Below are 24,119 nucleotides of genomic sequence, written 5' to 3' on the forward strand. Positions count from 1 at the left end.
CAAAATAACCTGCCTTGTCTATCGTATTTTGTTTTTATCGACATTTATAAAGTTTACCCGTAAATTTTCTGTTTACCAACAGGTCTGTCATGACATGTATTATCCCACGTACTTTACTCACATAAAAAGGTTGGATAGAAACCTGGTTATTATCAATATTTTATTTGGACAGGCAACGAGGTATGGTAGGGCGGACAGGGCCCCATAAGGCCCGCCCATAATACCAGCCCTTCGTCAATGCGGGGTAGGGATGTCCGAAGGATCCAGAACAGCAAGGACCGTGAGATGACTCAGACGGCTTTAAACTCGTTTAACCACTGCTGAGTTAAGTTAAGCTTTTGTATTATTTTCTTCATGAAGAAAATCCTGCTGTCTTCCGGTCATTTCCAGTCATGAGATTGCACATGATATCTGAGTCAGAAGTGTGTATAAATTGTAATTACTCCGCTACTATGGCCTATTTATTGCCTTACCTCCTCACGCCATTTGCAGTTTTTCTATTGCGTTATTAACTGTACGTTTTGTTTGTTCCATGTGTAACTCTGTGTTGTTGTTTGTGTCGCACTGCTTTGCTTTATCTTGGCCAGGTCGCAGTTGTAAACGAGAACTTGTTCTCAATTAGCCGACCTGGTTACATAAAGGGGAAATTAAAAAATATTATTATTATTATTAAATTCACTTCATTATCTTTTATTCTATGTATTGTATTATTTCATTATAGACCCAATTTACTATAGGCCTGATTTACTATAGGCCTGCTTTACTATAGAACTGATCTATTATAGGCCTGATTTTCTATAGGCCTGATCTATTGTAGGCCTGATTTACTATAGGCCTGATTTCCTGTAGGACTGATCTATTATAGGCCTGATTTACTTTAGGCAAACTTTAGGCCTTCTCTATTATAGGCCTGATTTACTTATAGGCAAACGAAATTATGACTGCATGACTGCATAAAACATCAGTGAGAATAGACGCACCCAACATGATTTGGACTTATATTTTGAAATCCCAGAATGTCGAACTCGGAAGTGAATAGTACCCTCACGCATGCGCGTACCGTCAATCTGGGGACATGTGTTTTCAAGCACGAAATCATTTTCCTAGCAACTGTTTCTAGCTAGTTAAAATAATATTTCTTTCAGCTCATGTTTTGCACGTAAATTTCAACAGTTACCCTTTACTGTTTTAATTGTCTCCCGTGACAGAGTCGGAATAATCTCGACAGAAACACGTGAGAAAGGTTGTTTGTTAGCTAGCTACTGTAGCCTTCTCGTCAGGACAGCATGGGGCCCGTAATAGAGCTCATTGCTGGAAGTTACGAGCAGATCGCCTTTGGTTACCGGTTGTCTACGGGTGAAGAGGTATGTTGCTTTCGTTAATCAGCTTGATTTTGATACCTGATTCTCCTGTGTATATGACAAACTGTTTACCTTTGCGAACCGATTAACGTTAGTTAGCAGAGTTGGGGTGTATGTAACGGATAACGAAACGAACTAATCTGTTACATTACCAGCAAACATATTGTAATACGATTACAAATACTTTAAAAAATGTACACGAATACTTCTACGATTCATTTTAAATAAAAAATATTCGCGAAAACAATTTGACGACTTTGTTTTCTCAAGGACATTCAAAGAAGTATTGAAAAGGGGCACACGTTTAAGTTTGTTCCATCTGAGCGAGTCTGACCACAAGTCACTATGATGACTCCAAATGTGTTTGATGGATCGTGGGAAAAGAGCAGGAGGCTACAGTCCAACATGTCTCCCAATGGTGCGACTGCTGTCGGCTAACAAAGATTATCCAACTTGAATACAGCTTGGTTGAAATGACGACCGCAGTGGTGTAGCCTACAGGCGACACGGATATCACTTATTATTTATATCTACAGAGAGAATTAATGTGACTCACACTACCGCTTACTCTTAATTATTTGCACCTTACGGATTGTGGATGTCTGTTAACTAATGTACATGTTTATTTTAACCCAATAATTTTTGAATTTAAGAAGTATAAGCTGCTAGTCAATCATTGTTTTTGCGACCAGTGGACAGCCAGTGAAGAATTTGCTCTTACAACAGCTGCGTAGTGCGGCTGCCAGCCTATGGAATAAAAGTTTGAGACAGGTCCTCCCTTCTAAACTCCTCGGTGGGGTTGTGCTCCATAATGTCAAACACTGTTGAATTAAATAAGACCGCGAGTGGGGCTTTTATTTTATTATTTCATTTATTTTATAGTCTAATTCGTGCGGATGGTGTTGGTTGTGGCTGTAACCAACATCACTCTGCTAGCTAGCTAGGATGGTGTTGGTGTGTCTGTAACCTACCCTGCTAGCTAGCTAGGATGGTGTTGGTGTGGCTGTAACCTACCCTGCTAGCTAGCTAGGATGGTGTTGGTTGTGGCTGTAACCTACATCACTCTGCTAGCTAGCTAGGATGGTGTTGGTTGTGGCTGTAACCAACATCACTCTGCTAGCTAGCTAGGATGGTGTTGGTGTGGCTGTAACCTACCCTGCTAGCTAGCTAGGATGGTGTTGTTTGTGGCTGTAACCTACATCACTCTGCTAGCTAGCTAGGATGGTGTTGGTGTGGCTGTAGCCTACCCTGCTAGCTAGCTAGGATGGTGTTGGTGTGGCTGTAACCTACCCTGCTAGCTAGCTAGGATGGTGTTGGTGTGGCTGTAACCTACATCACTCTGCTAGCTAGCTAGGATGGTGTTGGTGTGGCTGTAACCTACCCTGCTAGCTAGCTAGGATGGTGTTGGTGTGGCTGTAACCTACCCTGCTAGCTAGCTAGGATGGTGTTGGTGTGGCTGTAACCTACCCTGCTAGCTAGCTAGGATGGTGTTGGTGTGGCTGTAACCTACCCTGCTAGCTAGCTAGGATGGTGTTGGTGTGGCTGTAACCTACCCTGCTAGCTAGCTAGGATGGTGTTGGTGTGGCTGTAACCTACCCTGCTAGCTAGCTAGGATGGTTTTGGTGTGGCTGTAACCTACCCTGCTAGCTAGATAGGATGGTGTTGGTGTGGCTGTAACCTACCCTGCTAGCTAGCTAGGATGGTGTTGGTGTGGCTGTAACCAACATCACTCTGCTAGCTTGCTAGGATGGTGTTGGTGTGGCTGTAACCTACCCTGCTAGCTAGCTAGGATGGTGTCACTCTTTGATAAAGGCCCCTTTGATAAAGGCGTTAGCTACCATCGCTAAACTGCTAATATAATTACCTTTATTGCCTCTATTGATCAAACCTCATTGACAGATATTTGCAAGCAGGTCTCATTGCTGTGTTGTCTATCTGCAGGAGTGGACAGCCACGGCAGACTTCACCCACCATGCCCACACTGCCTCAGTGTCCGCGGTGGCCACCAGCGAGAGGTACATCGCTACAGGAAGCAGAGACGAGACCATCCAGATCTACGACATGAAGAAGAGGATAGAACATGGAGCTCTGTTGCATCACGACGGTAAGAGATATGACATGAAGAAGAGGATAGAACATGGAGCTCTGCTGCGTCACGACGGTAAGAGATATGACATGAAGAAGATGTGTGAACATGGAGGTCTGCTGCATCACGACGGTAAGAGATATGACATGAAGAAGAGGATTGAACATGGAGCTCTGCTGCGTCACGACGGTAAGAGATATGACATGAAGAAGAGGATTGAACATGGAGCTCTGCTGCATCACGACGGTAAGAGATATGACATGAAGAAGAAGATAGAACATGGAGCTCTGCTGCATCACGACGGTAAGAGATATGACATGAAGAAGAGGATTGAACATGGAGCTCTGCTTCGTCAGGGGTGTATTCATTAGTCGAACACTGTAACAAAATGTTAGGCAATGGAAACCATGTACTCCAATAGGGAAAAACATTTTTGTAAGGGAAAGAGCATAGAAAATGTTGCTGCATCGTGACGGTAAGTTCTGGAAAACCAATTTTTTTGAAATCAGTCTCCCCTGCTACAACAACAATCGGGTCCCGATCTGACAATCTTGAAGATACCTCACTAATTGCATCCACCATTCATTTATGACTGCAATGGCTACGGTTTGACTGTCTATTCCTTCGACGTGCAGTTTTGATTAAGTCACTGACGTGGTCAACAACATTATTGTGTGGCCCATGATCTTGAGGCATGGCAAGCCACTAATATCGATTGAAATATTGTCCCCTACGTGTTGCGGCTGCTGTAAGAGGACTTTAGTACCCCTGACCCAGGTTTCATTGTTTTTTGATGGTTGTTCAGGTACCATTTCATGCCTGGAGTTCTATGGCACCTCCCACCTGCTGAGCGGAGGACAGGACGGGCTGCTGTGTGTTTGGAGCACCAAGAACTGGGAGTGTCTTAAGTCCATCAGAGCGCACAAGTAAGTTGTCACTCTCTCAGAAATTATTAGGGTTGCAAAAAAATCTGGTAACTCCCAAAGGTTCTTAGGTTTTCCTGAAATCCTGGTTGGAAGATTCCGGATTTCCTGCTCATTCCCTTCTGAATCCTGGAATCTTCCAACCGGGGTTTCTGGAAAACCTAAGAACTTTTGGGAAAGTCAGCAGAATTTTGCAACCCCACTGACGGACATGATTCACAATATATTGTCAAACTAAGCAGGTTTCCATCCACTGTTTAAAAAAAATATATATATATATTATGTGCGTAAAGTCATGACATATATAAAATAAATAATAATCACGACATGTCAAATGACATTTTATTTGTCACATGGGCCGAATATAGACGAGCCCTTAACCAACAGTGCAGTTGGTTATTTACTAAATAAACAACAGTAACACAATAAAATAACGAGGCTATGTACAGGGGGGGGGGGTACAGAGTCAATGTGCGGGGATACAGGTTAGTCGAGGTAATTTGTACATGTAGGTAGGGGTAAAGTGACTATGATAATAAGTAGCAGCAGTGTAAAAACAAAGGGGGGAAGTGTCAATGCAAATAGTCCGCTGACCATTTGATTAATTGTTCAGGAGTATTATGGCTTGAGGGTAGAAGATGTTAAGGAGCCTTTTGGACCTCGACTTGACGCTCCGGTACCGTTTGCCTTAGCGGTAGCAGAGAGAACAGTCTCTGACTTGGGTGACTGGAGTCTGACACCGCCTAGTGTATATAGGTTCTGGATGGTAGGAAGCTTGGCCCCAGTGATGTACTGAGCCGTACGCACTACCCTCTGTAACGCCTTACGGTCAGATGCCGAGCAGTTGCCATACCAGGCGGTGATGCAACCGATCAGGATGCTCTCGATGCTCTAGAACTTTTTGAACATCTGGGGACCCATGACAAATCTTTTCAGCCTCCTGAGGTGAAAAAGGTGTTGTCATGCCCCCTTTACGACTTTCTTGGTGTGTTATGACCATGATAGTTTGTTGGTGATTTGGACATCAAGGAACTTGAAACTCGACCCGCTCCACTACAGCCCCGTCGATGAGAATGGGGGCGTTCTCGGCCCTCCTTTTCCTGTAGTCCACAAACATCTCCTTTGTTTTGATCACGTTGAGGGAGAGGTCTCTGACGCTGCCTGGTCTCTGACCTCCTGCCAATAGGCCGACTCATCGTTGTCGGTGAGCAGGCCTGCCACCGTTGTGTCGTCGGCAAACTTAATGATGGTGTTGGAGATGTGTGGCCACGCAGTCGTGGGTGAACAGAGTACAGGAGGGGACTATGCATGCAACCCTGAGGAGCCCCCGTGTTGAGGATCAGCGTGGCAGATGTTGTTGCCTACCCTTACCACCCGGGATGGCCCGTCAGGAAGTACAGTTGCAGGAGGTGTTTAGTCCCAGGGTCCTTAGCTTAGTGATGAGCTTTGTGTGCACTATGGTGTTGAACGCTAAGCTGTAGTCAATGAACAGCATTCTCATGTAGGTGTTCCTTTTGTCCAGGTGGGAAAGGCCAGTGTGGTTTGCGATTGCGTCATCTTTGGATGCGTTGGGGCGGTATGTGAATTGGAGTGTGTCTAGGGTTTCCGGGATGATGGTGGTGTTGATGTGAGCCATGACCAGCCTTTCAAAGCACTTCATGGCTACCAACGTGAGTGCTACGGGGCGGTAGTCATTTAGGCAGGTTACTTTAGCTTTCTTGGGCAAAGGGACTGTGGTGGTCTGCTTGAAACATGTAAGTATTACAGACTCCGTCAGGGAGAGGTTGAAAGTGTCAGTGAAGACACTTGCCAGTTGGTCCACGCATGCTTTGAGTAACGTTCTGATAATCCGTCCTGTCCCGCGGCCTTGTGAAAGTTGATCTGTTTAAAAGCCAGGGAGAGCGGGATCACACAGTCGTCCGGAACAGCTGGTGCTCTCATATATGCTTCAGTGTTGCTTGCCTCGAAGCAAGCATAAAAGGCATTTAGCCCATCTGGTAGGCTGGAAACAGAGAGAGTCAATCCAATTTGATACAACGTTGACAGACAATTTGTTTTTTCGAGTTGGTGGGATCTTTTTTTGTGTATCAGTACAATTTAATTATGCAAAGAATTGCGGTGGAAACAAAAAAGAATCTCACAATTGTTGATAGAATAACCAGGTAAATGTGCAGTCCGCCGGTGCTATGTCGTGTGGTCCTCCCACTGCGACTTGGAAACGCAGGCCCAGTGTAGGCTACAGGGCGGTGAAAGACGACGATGGGCTTGATGCTCCTTTCCAGTAAATTTAGAGGGTCTTCGTTTGTACACGAGTGACATGATGATCGGTGCTTAGCTGCCAGGGAATCTTATCCATTTCATAACCTAACCAGTGCAGTGTCAAATTAATCAGCAAATTGTTGTCTAGAGAGCATGCGTGAAAACCACATTGGTCAAGTTTGCCATTTATCACAACCGTTTGTGGAAAATACAATGGAAACGTATTAAACTCATGTTTTTAGTCGGTGAAAATGATTTATGTGCTTTTTTTTATGTGCACCAAGTCAGTCTGATGGAAACACACCTCTTGTGAGGAAATGCCAATTTATACTAAACAAAAATCTAAATGCAACATGCCACAATTTCAAATACTTTACTGAGTTACAGTTCATTATAAGGAAATCAGTCAATTGAAATAAATTAATCTTTGGATTTCACATGACAGACATGCATCTGCTGGTCACAGATACCTTTTAAAAGAAAGTAGGGGTGTGGATCAGAAAACCAGTCAGTATCTGACCACCATTTGCCTCATGAAAACCAGTCAGTATCTGACCACCATGTCCCTCATGAAAACCAGTCAGTATCTGACCACCATGTCCCTCATGAAAACCAGTCAGTATCTGACCACCATGTCCCTCATGAAAACCAGTCAGTATCTGACCACCATGTCCCTCATGAAAACCAGTCAGTATCTGACCACCATGTCCCTCATGAAAACCAGTCAGTATCTGACCACCATGTCCCTCATGAAAACCAGTCAGTATCTGACCACCATTTGCCTCATGAAAACCAGTCAGTATCTGACCACCATTTGCCTCGTGAAAACCAGTCAGTATCTGGCCACCATTTGCCTCATGAAAACCAGTCAGTATCTGACCACCATCTGCCTCATGAAAACCAGTCAGTATCTGACCACCATTTGCCTCATGAAAACCAGTCAGTATCTGACCACCATTTGCCTCATGAAAACCAGTCAGTATCTGACCACCATTTGCCTCATGCAGCGCGACACATCTCCTTCACATAGAGTTGATCAGGCTGTTGATTGTGGCCTGTGGAATGTTGTCCCACTCCTCTTCAATGGCTGTGTGAAGTCGCTGGATATTGGCGGGAACTGGAACACGCTGTCGTACACGTCGATGGGTGACATGTCTGGTGCGTATGCAGGCCATGGAAGAACTGGGACATTTTCAGCTTCCAGGAATTGTGTACAGATCCTTGTGACATGGCGTCGTGTATTATCATGCTGAAACATGAGGTGATGGCGGCGGATGAATGGCACACCAATGGGCCTCAGGAACTCGTCACGGTATCTCTGTGCATTCAAATTGCCATAGATAAAATATAATTGTGTTCGTTGTCCGTAGCTTATGCCTGCCCATACCATAACCCCACCACCACCATGGGGCACTCTGTTCACAACGTTGACATCAGCAAACCACTCGCCCACACGACGCCATACACGTGGTCGGTGGATGTGAGGCCGGTTGAACGTACTATTAAATTCCCTAAAAACAACGTTGGATGCAGCTTATGGTTCGAGAAATTACTATTCAATTCTCTGGCAACAGCTCTGACGGACATTCCTGCAGTCAGCATGCCCATTGCACGCTCCCTCAACTTGAGACATCTGTGGCCATTGTGCTGTGAGAAAAAACGGCGCCTTTTATTGTCCCTAGAAGAAGGTGTGTAATTAATGATCACGCTGTTTAATCAGCTTGTTGATATGCCACACCTGTCAGGTGGATGGATTATCTTGGCAAAGGAGAAATGCTCACTAACAGGGGATGTAAACAAATGTGTGCACAACATTGGAGAGAAATAAGCTTTTTTGTGCGTATGGAACATTTCTGGGATCTTTTATTTCATCATAAAACATGGGACCAACACTTTACATGTTGCGTTTTATATTTTAGTAATATATAGTTATATTTTAGTTCAGTGTATTTATAATGCAGATACTATTGGATGGAAACCCAATGACTAACAGGATTAAACACGTTGATCCATTAAGGTCTCCAACTCTGGGGTCCTGGGAAGCTAAGGGAATGTGCAGGTCTTTGTTCCACCCCAGCACTAACGTACACGTTTTATTTCTTCTCCTCAGAGGCCAAGTTACGTCACTGTCCGTCCATCCCTCTGGGAAACTGGCCCTGACTGTCGGCACAGACAAGACACTCAGGTTCGCTTTCTGTTTTGACTACATTTTGCTTCTTGTTGTAGGTGTTCAAAACATTCTCTAGGAACTAAAGTTGACGGTTTTTGTTGTTGCAGGACGTGGAATTTAATCGACGGAAGATCGGCTTTCATCAAAAACATTAAACAGAGTAAGTGATCACTCCATCTCACCATGTACCTTTACACATGCTTCAGTATTTGACACATTTTGTAATCATGGCCATTTTTTATCTCTAACTCTCTCTCTCCCCTAGATGCGGTGATAGTGAAGTGGTCTCCTGAGGGGGATAAGTATGTGGTAGTGATCGGCGACAAGGTGGACGTTTATAACCTGGAAACAGCGACTCTGACATCAACCATCATCAGCCCCAAGAGGATCTCATCCATCAAGTTCCTCACTGTGAGTTCTGGGCTCTTACCAAGAAGGATAGGGTTCTGGGCTCTTATCGAGAAGGCTAGGGTTCTGGGCTCTTATCGAGAAGGATAGGGTTCTGGGCTCTTATCGAGAAGGCTAGGGTTCTGGGCTCTTATCGAGAAGGATAGGGTTCTGGGCTCTTATCGAGAAGGCTAGGGTTCTGGGCTCTTACAGAGAAGGCTAGGGTTCTGGGCTCTTACCAAGAAGGCTAGGGTTCTGGGCTCTTACCGAGAAGGCTAGGGTTCTGGGCTCTTATCGAGAAGGCTAGGGTTCTGGGCTCTTACAGAGAAGGCTAGGGTTCTGGGCTCTTACAGAGAAGGCTAGGGTTCTGGGCTCTTACAGAGAAGGCTAGGGTTCTGGGCTCTTACAGAGAAGGCTAGGGTTCTGGGCTCTTACAGAGAAGGCTAGGGTTCTGGGCTCTTACAGAGAAGGCTAGGGTTCTGGGCTCTTACCGAGAAGGCTAGGGTTCTGGGCTCTTACCGAGAAGGCTAGGGTTCTGGGCTCTTACCGAGAAGGATAGGGTTCTGGGCTCTTGCCGAGAAGGCTAGGGTTCTGGGCTCTTACAGAGAAGGCTAGGGTTCTGGGCTCTTACAGAGAAGGCTAGGGTTCTGGGCTCTTATCGAGAAGGCTAGGGTTCTGGGCTCTTATCGAGAAGGCTAGGGTTCTGGGCTCTTACCGAGAAGGCTAGGGTTCTGGGCTCTTACAGAGAAGGCTAGGGTTCTGGGCTCTTACAGAGAAGGCTAGGGTTCTGGGCTCTTACCGAGAAGGCTAGGGTTCTGGGCTCTTATCGAGAAGGCTAGGGTTCTGGGCTCTTATCGAGAAGGCTAGGGTTCTGGGCTCTTATCGAGAAGGCTAGGGTTCTGGGCTCTTATCGAGAAGGCTAGGGTTCTGGGCTCTTATCGAGAAGGCTAGGGTTCTGGGCTCTTATCGAGAAGGCTAGGGTTCTGGGCTCTTATCGAGAAGGCTAGGGTTCTGGGCTCTTATCGAGAAGGCTAGGGTTCTGGGCTCTTATCGAGAAGGCTAGGGTTCTGGGCTCTTATCGAGAAGGCTAGGGTTCTGGGCTCTTATCGAGAAGGCTAGGGTTCTGGGCTCTTATCGAGAAGGCTAGGGTTCTGGGCTCTTATCGAAAAGGCTAGGGTTCTGGGCTCTTATCGAAAAGGCTAGGGTTCTGGGCTCTTATCGAAAAGGCTAGGGTTCTGGGCTCTTATCGAGAAGGCTAGGGTTCTGGGCTCTTATCGAGAAGGCTAGGGTTCTGGGCTCTTACCGAGAAGGCTAGGGTTCTGGGCTCTTACCGAGAAGGCTAGGGTTCTGGGCTCTTACCGAGAAGGCTAGGGTTCTGGGCTCTTACCGAGAAGGCTAGGGTTCTGGGCTCTTACCGAGAAGGCTAGGGTTCTGGGCTCTTATCGAGAAGGCTAGGGTTCTGGGCTCTTATCGAGAAGGCTAGGGTTCTGGGCTCTTATCGAGAAGGCTAGGGTTCTGGGCTCTTATCGAGAAGGCTAGGGTTCTGGGCTCTTATCGAGAAGGCTAGGGTTCTGGGCTCTTATCGAGAAGGCTAGGGTTCTGGGCTCTTATCGAGAAGGCTAGGGTTCTGGGCTCTTATCGAGAAGGCTAGGGTTCTGGGCTCTTATCGAGAAGGCTAGGGTTCTGGGCTCTTATCGAGAAGGCTAGGGTTCTGGGCTCTTATCGAGAAGGCTAGGGTTCTGGGCTCTTATCGAGAAGGCTAGGGTTCTGGGCTCTTATCGAGAAGGCTAGGGTTCTGGGCTCTTATCGAGAAGGCTAGGGTTCTGGGCTCTTATCGAGAAGGCTAGGGTTCTGGGCTCTTATCGAGAAGGCTAGGGTTCTGGGCTCTTATCGAGAAGGCTAGGGTTCTGGGCTCTTATCGAGAAGGCTAGGGTTCTGGGCTCTTATCGAGAAGGCTAGGGTTCTGGGCTCTTATCGAGAAGGCTAGGGTTCTGGGCTCTTATCGAGAAGGCTAGGGTTCTGGGCTCTTATCGAGAAGGCTAGGGTTCTGGGCTCTTATCGAGAAGGCTAGGGTTCTGGGCTCTTATCGAGAAGGCTAGGGTTCTGGGCTCTTATCGAGAAGGCTAGGGTTCTGGGCTCTTATCGAGAAGGCTAGGGTTCTGGGCTCTTATCGAGAAGGCTAGGGTTCTGGGCTCTTATCGAGAAGGCTAGGGTTCTGGGCTCTTATCGAGAAGGCTAGGGTTCTGGGCTCTTATCGAGAAGGCTAGGGTTCTGGGCTCTTATCGAGAAGGCTAGGGTTCTGGGCTCTTATCGAGAAGGCTAGGGTTCTGGGCTCTTATCGAGAAGGCTAGGGTTCTGGGCTCTTATCGAGAAGGCTAGGGTTCTGGGCTCTTATCGAGAAGGCTAGGGTTCTGGGCTCTTATCGAGAAGGCTAGGGTTCTGGGCTCTTATCGAGAAGGCTAGGGTTCTGGGCTCTTATCGAGAAGGCTAGGGTTCTGGGCTCTTATCGAGAAGGCTAGGGTTCTGGGCTCTTATCGAGAAGGCTAGGGTTCTGGGCTCTTATCGAGAAGGCTAGGGTTCTGGGCTCTTATCGAGAAGGCTAGGGTTCTGGGCTCTTATCGAGAAGGCTAGGGTTCTGGGCTCTTATCGAGAAGGCTAGGGTTCTGGGCTCTTATCGAGAAGGCTAGGGTTCTGGGCTCTTATCGAGAAGGCTAGGGTTCTGGGCTCTTATCGAGAAGGCTAGGGTTCTGGGCTCTTATCGAGAAGGCTAGGGTTCTGGGCTCTTATCGAGAAGGCTAGGGTTCTGGGCTCTTATCGAGAAGGCTAGGGTTCTGGGCTCTTATCGAGAAGGCTAGGGTTCTGGGCTCTTATCGAGAAGGCTAGGGTTCTGGGCTCTTATCGAGAAGGCTAGGGTTCTGGGCTCTTATCGAGAAGGCTAGGGTTCTGGGCTCTTATCGAGAAGGCTAGGGTTCTGGGCTCTTATCGAGAAGGCTAGGGTTCTGGGCTCTTATCGAGAAGGCTAGGGTTCTGGGCTCTTATCGAGAAGGCTAGGGTTCTGGGCTCTTATCGAGAAGGCTAGGGTTCTGGGCTCTTATCGAGAAGGCTAGGGTTCTGGGCTCTTATCGAGAAGGCTAGGGTTCTGGGCTCTTATCGAGAAGGCTAGGGTTCTGGGCTCTTATCGAGAAGGCTAGGGTTCTGGGCTCTTATCGAGAAGGCTAGGGTTCTGGGCTCTTATCGAGAAGGCTAGGGTTCTGGGCTCTTATCGAGAAGGCTAGGGTTCTGGGCTCTTATCGAGAAGGCTAGGGTTCTGGGCTCTTATCGAGAAGGCTAGGGTTCTGGGCTCTTATCGAGAAGGATAGGGTTCTGGGCTCTTGCCGAGAAGGATAGGGTTCTGGGCTCTAACCGAGAAGGATAGGGTTCTGGGCTCTAACCGAGAAGGATAGGGTTCTGGGCTCTAACCGAGAAGGATAGGGTTCTGGGCTCTTATCGAGAAGGCTAGGGTTCTGGGCTCTTGCCGAGAAGGCTAGGGTTCTGGGCTCTTGCCGAGAAGGCTAGGGTTCTGGGCTCTTGCCGAGAAGGCTAGGGTTCTGGGCTCTTGCCGAGAAGGCTAGGGTTCTGGGCTCTTATTCGAGAAGGCTAGGGTTCTGGGCTTTTTGTTTCGATAATGTAAGATCACTAAAGTTTTATATTTGGTTCAGAGTGATCAACACAATGGTGAGCAATATTAAGAGTAATGCTTAATACACCTGGTATATTTGTGACAGTCAAGATGCAGGTTAATGGTGGTCACTGGACTTGATACACACTACACGACACTCTAGGTAAAAGCACAGTACAACCTGTAAAGAAAACCGGATGGATGAATATGAGATGTGAGAAGGGAAGCAGCCGTTCATTTTATTATTCCTCTGTATGGAGTGACTGGTTTGTTTGTCATCAGAATTCCATCCTGGCCATAGCGGGGGACGACGAGACAGTCAGGCTGTGTGACGTCAACACTCAGAAGGTGCTCTGTGAGTTTGAGGCTCATGAAACCAGGTACGTAGAATTAATATCTATGGTTTTGCTCCTGCCCTCCTGTAATCATGATGTATACTAATTGTATGATTTTAATAGCATTCTTGGATGTTTCTTTGGCATTTTGTGAAAAGTTGAGAAGAATATTGTGTTCACCTCTGTCAGGGTGAAATCAGTGGACAGTTTCACCATGGACGACTTCTGTGTTCTGGTGACCGCGTCAAACGATGGCTTCATCAAAATGTGGAAACTTAACCTTGAGGTATGTACCACCTGTCTACCTGTCCTCGGCTTTCCTTCACTGTGGCCCTCAGTGGCCTGTAGGTGGAATTTGTATTTTATTTAGGCAGGGGTGTCCCATTGAGACCAAGGGGTCTTCCACGAGAGCCCTGTAGGACTAGACCAAGCATTTATACACCGTCTCTGGTAGGACTAGACCAAGCATTTACACACCGTCTCTGGTAGGACTAGACCAAGCATTTACACACCGTCCCTGGTAGGACTAGACCAAGCATTTACACACCGTCTCTGGTAGGACTAGACCAAGCATTTATACACCGTCTCTGGTAGGACTAGACCAAGCATTTACACACCGTCCCTGGTAGGACTAGACCAAGCATTTACACACCGTCCCTGGTAGGACAAGACCAAGCATTTACACACCGTCTCTGGTAGGACTAGACCAAGCATTTACACACCGTCCCTGGTAGGACTAGACCAAGCATTTACACACCGTCCCTGGTAGGACTAGACCAAGCATTTACACACCGTCCCTGGTAGGACAAGACCAAGCATTTACACACCGTCTCTGGTAGGACTAGACCAAGCATTTACACACCGTGTCTGGTAGGACAAGACCAAGCATTTACACACCGTGTCTGGTAGGACAAGACCAAGCATTTACACACCGTGTCTGGTAGGACAAGACCAAGCATTTACACACCGTTCCTGGTAGGACTAGACCAAGCATTTACACACCGTGTCTGGTAGGACTAGACCAAGCATTTATACACCGTCTCTGGTGGGACTAGACCAAGCATTTACACACCGTGTCTGGTAGGACTAGACCAAGCATTTACACACCGTGTCTGGTAGGACTAGACCAAGCATTTACACACCGTGTCTGGTAGGACTAGACCAAGCATTTACACACCGTCTCTGGTGGGACTAGACCAAGCATTTACACACCGTCTCTGGTTGGACTAGACCAAGCATTTATACACCGTCCCTGGTAGGACTAGACCAAGCATTTACACACCGTCTCTGGTAGGACTAGACCAAGCATTTACACACCGTCTCTGGTAGGACTAGACCAAGCATTTACACACCGTCTCTGGTAGGACTAGACCAAGCATTTACACACCGTCCCTGGTAGGACAAGACCAAGCATTTACACACCGTCTCTGGTAGGACTAGACCAAGCATTTACACACCGTTCCTGGTAGGACAAGACCAAGCATTTACACACCGTCTCTGGTAGGACTAGACCAAGCATTTACACACCGTCTCTGGTAGGACTAGACCAAGCATTTACACACCGTCCCTGGTAGGACAAGACCAAGCATTTACACACCGTCTCTGGTAGGACTAGACCAAGCATTTACACACCGTCTCTGGTAGGACTAGACCAAGCATTTACACACCGTCTCTGGTAGGACTAGACCAAGCATTTACACACCGTCTCTGGTAGGACTAGACCAAGCATTTACACACCGTGTCTGGTAGGACTAGAACAAGCATTTACACACCGTTCCTGGTAGGACAAAAGCGTTTCCATGTTTGAGGAACAGTAATGTTGCTCGCATGATGACATCATTGTATTATTAATCAGTGATGTCATCTATATCCGTTGTTGTCTGTGTTGCTACTGGTCTTTTAAGTAACCATGACGATTCCAGGAGTTGACATGATGGCGCTAATACTGTGTTCTCTTATCTGATCCGGTGGTTGTCTGTTCCAGTCCTTGGAGCCTCCGGTCCTCCTGGGGAAGGCGAATACTACAGCCAGGTTGACCTGTCTGGCCGTGTGGAAGCCCACCACTCTACAGGAGCCTCCCCCAGAGGTCAAGACAGAACCTACCACCTCTCACGGTACTGGACTGTCTAATTCTTAATCAATAATTAATATGCCATTTGAGCATTTTTATCCAAAGTGACTGTCATTGAACGCATATCCTGGTCCCGGTGTGACCCAAAATGGCGCACATTGTAGTTTTTTTGCCCCAGTACTAAACACCTGATAACACTAATCAGTTGTAGTAGTAGAAAAATAAACACCATTTTGGGTCACCAGGGTGAAGAACTACGGGTCTAATGGTGTTAGCCCAGGCCTGGTATGGCTTTTCACCATTATTAGTGTTGGAATAGTTCAAAATGTAGTATTTTCTTTTTTAATTTTTTAACCTTTTATTTATACCGTTTTTAATTCATGAGGTAACATCTCTTTTCCAAGAGAGCCCTGGTCCAATAGCAGCAGGGGGAACAACAAAATAAATGTGGAATGGTACTCATAAGAGAAGTTTGGGACAACCTCTCAAAGAACTGTGTATATACAGGTAATTTCATAACGAGGACCTCAATGCATGGTGGAAGCTCAAATTAAAATGTATTTGTCACATGCGCCAAATACAACAGCTGTAGTAGACCGTACAGTGAAATATTTACTTACATGCCCTTAACCAACAATGCTTTAAGAAGTTAATAAAAAAATACGTAGAAAATAAAAGTAACAAATAATTAAACAGCCACAGTAAAATAACAAGCAAGGCTATATACAGGGTGTTACGGTACAGAGTCAATGTGGAGGCTATATACAGGGTGTTACGGTACAGAGTCAATGTGGAGGCTATATACAGGGTGTTACGGTACAGAGTCAATGTGGAGGCTATATACAGGGTGTTACGGTACAGAGTCAATGTGGAGGCTATATACAGGGTGTTACGGTACAGAGTCAATGTGGAGGCTATATACAGGGTGTTACGGTACAGAGTCAATGTGGAGGCTATATACAGGGTGTTACGGTACAGAGTCAATGTGGAGGCTATATACAGGGTGTTACGGTACAGAGTCAATGTGGAGGCTATATACAGGGTGTTACGGTACAGAGTCAATGTGGAGGCTATATACAGGGTGTTACGGTACAGAGTCAATGTGGAGGCTATATACAGGGTGTTACGGTACAGAGTCAATGTGGAGGCTATATACAGGGTGTTACGGTGCAGAGTCAATGTGGAGGCTATATACAGGGTGTTACGGTACAGAGTCAATGTGGAGGCTATATACAGGGTGTTACGGTACAGAGTCAATGTGGAGGCTATATACAGGAGGTACCGGTACAGAGTCAATGTGGAGGCTATATACAGGGGGTACCGGTACAGAGTCAATGTGGAGGCTATATACAGGGGGGGTACCGGTACAGAGTCAATGTGGAGGCTATATACAGGGGGGGTACCGGTACAGAGTCAATGTGGAGGCTATATACAGGGGGTACCGGTACAGAGTCAATGTGCGGGGGCACCGGTTAGTTGAGGTCATATGTACATGTAGGTAGAGTTATTAAAGTGACTATGCATAGATAATAAACAGAGTAGCAGCAGTGTAAAAGAGAGGTCTAGGTAGCCCTTTGATTAGCTGTTCAGGAGTCTTATGGCTTGGGGGTAGAAGCTGTTAAGAAGCCTTTTGGACCTCGACTTGTCGCTCCGGTACCGCTTGCCGTGTGGTAGCAGAGAGAACAGTCTATGACTAGGGTGGCTGGAGTGTTTGACCATTTTGTGGGCCTTCCTCTGACACTGGTATAGAGCTCCTGGATGGCAGGAAGCTTGGCCCCGGTGATGTACTGCGCCGTTCGCACTACCCTCTGTAGTGCCTTGCGGTCGGAGGCTGAGCAGTTGCCGTACCAGGCAGTGATGCAACCAGTCAGGATACTCTCGATGTTGCAGCTGTAGAACCTTTTGAGGATGTCAGGACCCATGCCAAATCTTTTCAGTCTCCTGAGGGTGAATAGGCGTTGTTGTGCCCTCTTCACAACTGTCTTGGTGTGTTTGGACCATGTTAGTTTGTTGGTGATGTGGACACCAAGGAACTTGAAGCTCTCAACCTGCTCCACTGCAGCCCCGTCAATGAGAATGGGGGTGTGCTCGGTCCTCTTTTTCCTGTAGTCCACAATCATCTCCTTTGTCTTGATCACATTGAGGGAGAGGTTGTTGTCCTGGCACCACATGGGCAGGTCTCCGACCTCCTCCCTATAGGCTGTCTCATCGTTGTCGGTGATCAGGCCTATCACCGTTGTGTCGTCAGCAAACTTAATGATGGTGTTGGAGTTGTGCCTGGCCATGCAGTCAGGAGTGAACAGGGAGTACAGGAGGGGACTAAGCACGCACCCCTGAGGGGCCCCTGTGTTGAGGATCAGCGTGGCGGATGTGTTGTTACCTACCCTTACCACCTGGGGGCGGCCCGTCAGGAAGTCCAGGATCCAGTTGCAGAGGGAGATGTTTAGTCCCAGGGTCCTTAGGTTATTGATGAGCTTTGGCTACAGAGAGCGTGATCACACAGTCGTACGGAACAGTTGGTGCTCTCACGCATGTTTCAGTGTTATTTGCCTCAATGCGAGCATGGAAGTAATTTAGCTCGTCTGGTAGGCTCGTGTCGCTGGGCAACTCTTGGCTGTGCTTCCCTTTTGTAGTCTGTAATAGTTTGCAAGCCCTGCCACATCCAACGAGCGTCAGTCGGTGTAGTATGATTCAATCTTAGTCCTGTATTGACGCTTTGCCTGTTTGATTGTTCGTCGGAGGGCATAGCGGGATTTCTTATAAGCTTCCGGGTTAGAGTCCCGCACCTTGAAAGCGGCAGCTCTACCCTTTTGCTCAGTGCGGATGTTGCCTGTAATCCATGGCTTCTGGTTGGGGTATGTACCTACAGTCACTGTGGGGACGACGATGAAGCCAGTGACTGATGTGGTGTACTCCTCAATGCCATCGGAAGAGTCCCGGAACATGTTCCAGCTGGAGAAGAAGAGAAGCTCACTCAGTCCGTCAACTTCCAAACAGTGTAAACCATTCGATAATGAGACGGGTGAAATCCAAAGTTGTGCTATATATTTATTGGCTATGTCATAGCTCATTTTAAAAGATAAATATTGATACATTACGAGCTGTGACACTTTTAGGGGGGACAAAAAGCGAATATTGATGCCCAGCTAAGAAGTCAACATACAAGTTTAAGTAAAAAAACGAATGTAAATAAGTTATAAATTGTGCTACTAATGCACATGACGGCACAAATGCATTTCGTAAAAGTAATGTTTTTATTTGGTTAGCTTTTGGACATTGTGGAAATAAATTAAAACATTTTCCTTCAGAAGTTCCAGCTAGGCAGGCTAATTAATTTACATCCGGCCGTGATTGGGAGTCCCCATAGGGCGGCGCACAATTTGCCCAGCGTCGTCCGGGTTTGGCCGGTGTTGGCCGTCATTGTAAATAAGACTTTGTTCTTAACTGACTTGCCTAGTTAAATAAAGGTTAAATAAAATTTAAAAAAACGTATGTGACTTAATCAGATTGTTACCCCTGAACTTATTTAGGCTTGTAATAACAAAGGGGTTGAATACTTATTGACTCAAGAGATTTCAGCTTTTCATTTTTTTTATTCACTTGTAAAAATCTCTGAACATAATTCCACTTTGACATGATGTGGTATTGTGTGAAAGCCAGTAGCACAAAATCTTAATTTTATTCATTTTAATCCATTCGTGTGAATACTTTCTGAAGGCACTGCACACCATATACATAATTTACACACAGAGATACATCCAGCTCAGAGACGGGTCCAGCTCATGATCTCCATCAGCAGCAGATTTTAATTTAGAATGAAAATAAATGTGTTAATCACACCGACTCATTTCAAATTATAAAGTATCGGAGCCCATGTGTCTGGATACACATTGGATCGTCTTGAAAGGGAAAGATGCACGCCCCTAGAACCCAGGCTACTGGGTGGAGGAGCCCTGCTAGCCTTAATATGACTTGGTCCTACTGGGTGGTGGAGCCCTGCTAGCCTTAATATGGCTTGGTCCTACTGGGTGGAGGAGCCCTGCTAGCCTTAATATGACTTGGTCCTACTGGGTGGAGGAGCCCTGCTAGCCTTAATATGGCTTGGTCCTACTGGGTGGTGGAGCCCTGCTAGCCTTAATATGGCTTGGTCCTACTGGGTGGAGGAGCCCTGCTAGCCTTAATATGACTTGGTCCTACTGGGTGGAGGAGTCCTGCTAGCCTTAGTATGGCTTGGTCCTAATGGGGGGTGGAGCCCTGCTAGCCTTAATATGGCTTGGTCCTACTGGGTGGAGGAGCCCTGCTAGCCTTAATATGGCAAGGTCCTACTGGGTGGAGGAGCCCTGCTAGCCTTAATATGGCAAGGTCCTACTGGGTGGAGGAGCCCTGCTAGCCTTAATATGGCTTGGTCCTACTGGGTGGAGGAGCCCTGCTAGCCTTAATATGGCTTGGTCCTACTGGGTGGTGGAGCCCTGCTAGCCTTAATATGGCTTGGTCCTACTGGGTGGATGGGCCCTGCTAGCCTTACTATGGCTTGGTCCTACTGGGTGGAGGAGCCCTGCTAGCCTTAATATGGCTTGGTCCTACTGGGTGGAGGAGCCCTGCTAGCCTTAATATGGCTTGGTCCTACTGGGTGGAGGAGCCCTGCTAGCCTTAATATGGCTTGGTCCTACTGGGTGGAGGAGCCCTGCTAGCCTTAATATGGCTTGGTCCTACTGGGTGGAGGTGCCCTGCTAGCCTTAATATGGCTTGGTCCTACTGGGTGGAGGAGCCCTGCTAGCCTTAATATGACTTGGTTCTACTGGGTGGAGGAGCCCTGCTAGCCTTAATATGGCTTGGTCCTACTGGGTGGTGGAGCCCTGCTAGCCTTAATATGGCTTGGTCCTACTGGGTGGAGGAGCCCTGCTAGCCTTAATATGGCTTGGTCCTACTGGGTGGAGGAGCCCTGCTAGCCTTAATACGGCTTGGTCCTACTGGGTGGAGGAGCCCTGCTAGCCTTAATACGGCTTGGTCCTACTGGGTGGAGGAGCCCTGCTAGCCTTAATACGGCTTGGTCCTACTGGGTGGAGGAGCCCTGCTAGCCTTAATATGGCTTGGTCCTACTGGGTGGAGGAGCCCTGCTAGCCTTAATATGACTTGGTCCTACTGGGTGGAGGAGCCCTGCTAGCCTTAATATGGCTTGGTCCTACTGGGTGGAGGAGCCCTGCTAGCCTTAATACGGCTTGGTCCTACTGGGTGGAGGAGCCCTGCTAGCCTTAATACGGCTTGGTCCTACTGGGTGGAGGAGCCCTGCTAGCCTTAATACGGCTTGGTCCTACTGGGTGGAGGAGCCCTGCTAGCCTTAATATGACTTGGTCCTACTGGGTGGAGGAGCCCTGCTAGCCTTAATGTGGCTTGGTCCTTCTGGGTGGAGGAGCCCTGCTAGCCTTAATATGACTTGGTTCTACTGTTTTGAATGAAAAATTGGTTCTTGTGACATGTTTGTCTTGTATGGCATTTGTGTGAATGTTGCTGCATGACTCGTCACAACTAAAGTTATTTTGTTTTTATTCTATTACAGTGTGTTGTACTAGATCTAATATGTGGAATGGCTGGATGTACTTCCTCAAGAGTTTTAGGAAACTCTGGACTAGAGAAACCCTTAACATTAACGTCTCTTTTATAGAAAGTGATGTACAAAAATATTTGTGCTATTTTAAATGCATATTTGTTTTCTGAAAATATAGCATGACAATATCATGTGGTTGTTTTCCTTCATCCCCAACAGACATCAAAGATATACTGGCGCTTGAGAAGAAGAGGAAGAGGGTCAGGATCTCGACTGTAGAAGTGGTCCAAGAGGAAGATGCTTCACCCAAGAAGAAAAAAGATGGCGGGAAAAAAAAGATGAAAACTTAATAAAAAAAATACTATTTTAAAATTGTATTTTCAACCTGGTGTCAGGTCATTTTGTATTATTCTGTACGTAAACCCGAGATGCACCATTTAGTATGATATGTTATGTTTCGTATGGTATGTATTAATTTGTGGATGCTCATCACCCATTTTGTATATGTTACGTTATGAATTTGCTAAATATACGATATGTTACATTCTAGCTAGGTGGCTAACGTTAGCTAGTCTAGGGTTAAGTTTAGGAGTTAGGTTAAAGGGTTAGGGGAAGGGTTAGCTAACATGCTAAGTAGCTAGAAAGTAGTTGCTAAAGTTGTCCAGGATGAGATTCAAACTCACAACCTTTGGGTTGCTAGATGTTTGTGTTATATGCCCACCCATCTACCCTGATCAACCACCCTACTTTAGTTTTTTTGCCTCAAGTAACGATCCGTCATATGTAACCATACCAAAACGTAACGTATAATACTAATTTGAGTGTCCAGGATTTACATTTACTATGTTACGTCGAGTCTGAGACCAGGCTGGTATTTTTGGTGTGGAGATTTTGTATATAATGTGGTCTTATAGATCTATGTGACAATGACATTTGGCCACTAGGAGGTGACAGACCTACTTTATAAACAGCTTGTATGTCCTCGTACTGTCTTGTTGCATTATGATCCCAATAACAATGGACTCCTATCAATCTAAATTTTCCTAGCCAAACATAACAATGAAAATGAGTTATAATACAGAATGAAAATAGCTTAGTCTGTAGGTGAGTGTATGGGAGTTGGATTGTCCAATAGGTAGTCTAAGAACATGAGGGAGAGAGTGCATTGCCTTTTGGGCCTTTTTTTATATTTTTACTGAACAAAAATAAATGCAACATTTTCTCAAATTTTACTGAGTTACAGTTCATATTAGGAAATCAGTCAATTGAAATAAAATAATTAGGTCCTAATCTATGGATTTCACATGACTGGGAATATAGATATACATCTGTCGGTCACATATCTTTTTTTAAGAAGGGGTGTGGATCAGAAAACCAGTCAGTATCTGGTGTGACCAACATTTGCCTCATGCAGCGCGACACATCTCCTTCACACAGAGTTGATCAGGCTGTTGATTGTGGCCTGTGGAATGTTGTCCCACTCCTCTTCAATGGCTGTGTGAAGTTGCTGGATATTGGCGGGACCTGGAACACGCTGTCGTACACGTCGATCCAGAGCATCCCAAACATGCTCAATGGATGAAATGTCTGGTGAGTATGCATGCCATGGAAGAACTGGAACATTTTCAGCTTCCAGGAATTGTGTACAGATCCTTGTGACACGGGGCCGTGCATTATCATGCTGAAACATGAGGTGATGGCGGTGGATGAATGGCACAACAATGGGCCTCAGGATATCTCTGCGCTCAAATTGCCATCGATTTAAAATGCAATTGTGTTTATTGTCCGTAGCTTATGCTTGCCCATACCATTACCCCACTGCCACCATGGGACTCTGACAATGTTGACATCAGCAAAACCGCTCGCCCACACGATGCCATACACGTGGTCTGCGGTTGTGAGGCTGGTTGAGCATACTGCCAAATTCTCTAAAATGACAGTGATTTATAGTAGAGAAATTAACATTAAATTCTCTAGAAACCGCTCTGCAGTCAGCATGCCAATTGCACACTCGCTCAACTTGAGACATCTGTGGCATTGTGTTGTCTGACAAAACTGCACATTTTAGTGGCCTTTTATTGTCCCCGGCACAAGGTGCACCTGTGTAATGATCATGCTGTTTAATCAGCTTCTTGATATGCCACACCTGTCAGGTGGATGGATTATCTTGGTAAAGGAGGGATGTAAACATATTTGTTCACAAAACTGGAGAGAAATACGCTTTTTGTGCGTATATGAAACATGGGACCAACACTTTACATGTTGCGGTTTTATGTTTTAGTTCAGTATAGAACAGATTTGTTGATTTTTTGTCGGCTTCAAATGTCAAATTTGACAGATGAGGAAAGATATCTGGCTACAAACAGAAACACAATGTTAATATGAAACAGAAGATGTCTGACTACAAACAGAAACACAATGTTAATATTAAACAAGATGTCTGACTACAAACAGAAACACAATGTTAATATGAAACAGAAGATGTCTGACTACAAACAGAAACACAATGTTAATATGAAACAGAAGATGTCTGACTACAAACAGAAACACAATGTTAATATTAAACAAGATGTCTGACTACAAACAGAAACACAATGTTAATATTAAACAAGATGTCTGACTACAAACAGAAACACAATGTTAATATTAAACAAGACATCTGACTACAAACAGAAACACAATGTTAATATGAAACAGAAGATGTCTGGGTACAAACAGAAACGCAATGTTAATATTAAACAAGATGTCTGACTACAAACAGAAACACAATGTTAATATTAAACAAGATATCTGACTACAAACAGAAACACAATGTTAATATGAAACAAGATGTCTGACTACAAACAGAAACACAATGTTAATATTAAACAAGATGTCTGACTACAAACAGAAACACAATGTTAATATTAAACAAGATGTCTGACTACAAACAGAAACACAATGTTAATATTAAACAAGACATCTGACTACAAACAGAAACACAATGTTAATATGAAACAGAAGATGTCTGACTACAAACAGAAACACAATGTAAATATGAAACAGAAGATGTCTGGCTACAAACAGAAACACAATGTTAATATTAAACAAGATGTCTGACTACAAACAGAAACACAATGTTAATATGAAACAGAAGATGTCTGGGTAGAAACAGAAACACAATGTTAATATGAAACAGAAGATGTCTGACTACAAACAGAAACACAATGTTAATATTAAACAAGATGTCTGACTACAAACAGAAACACAATGTTAATAAGAAACAGAAGATGTCTGACTACAAACAGAAACACAATGTTAATATTAAACAAGATGTCTGACTAC

The 24,119-nt window shown here is 45.7% G+C and overlaps 1 protein-coding gene across 3 annotated transcripts; it reads left to right on the forward strand.

The window, feature by feature from the left end:
- The first annotated feature begins 303 nt into the window (after positions 1–303).
- pak1ip1 (PAK1 interacting protein 1) lies at positions 304–22,022 on the forward strand. 3 transcript variants are annotated; one of them, XM_038983730.1, is made up of 10 exons: positions 304–324; positions 3,303–3,465; positions 4,253–4,373; positions 8,740–8,814; positions 8,907–8,959; positions 9,065–9,210; positions 13,127–13,224; positions 13,369–13,465; positions 15,164–15,293; positions 21,015–22,022. In XM_038983730.1, the coding sequence occupies exons 2-10, from the start codon at positions 3,423–3,425 to the stop codon at positions 21,143–21,145; spliced, it is 894 nt and encodes a 297-aa protein (XP_038839658.1). In that variant the 5' UTR covers positions 304–324; positions 3,303–3,422; the 3' UTR covers positions 21,146–22,022. The 3 variants fall into 3 exon arrangements, with proteins under 3 accessions (XP_038839658.1, XP_038839657.1, XP_038839656.1); XM_038983729.1 differs by having other exon boundaries at positions 318–422; XM_038983728.1 differs by lacking the exon at positions 304–324 and adding an exon at positions 438–1,364.
- Positions 22,023–24,119: the final 2,097 nt, after the last annotated feature.

Source organism: Salvelinus namaycush, unplaced genomic scaffold (assembly GCF_016432855.1).
Source record: "Salvelinus namaycush isolate Seneca unplaced genomic scaffold, SaNama_1.0 Scaffold1857, whole genome shotgun sequence".
In the NCBI taxonomy this organism is placed as follows: domain Eukaryota; kingdom Metazoa; phylum Chordata; class Actinopteri; order Salmoniformes; family Salmonidae; genus Salvelinus; species Salvelinus namaycush.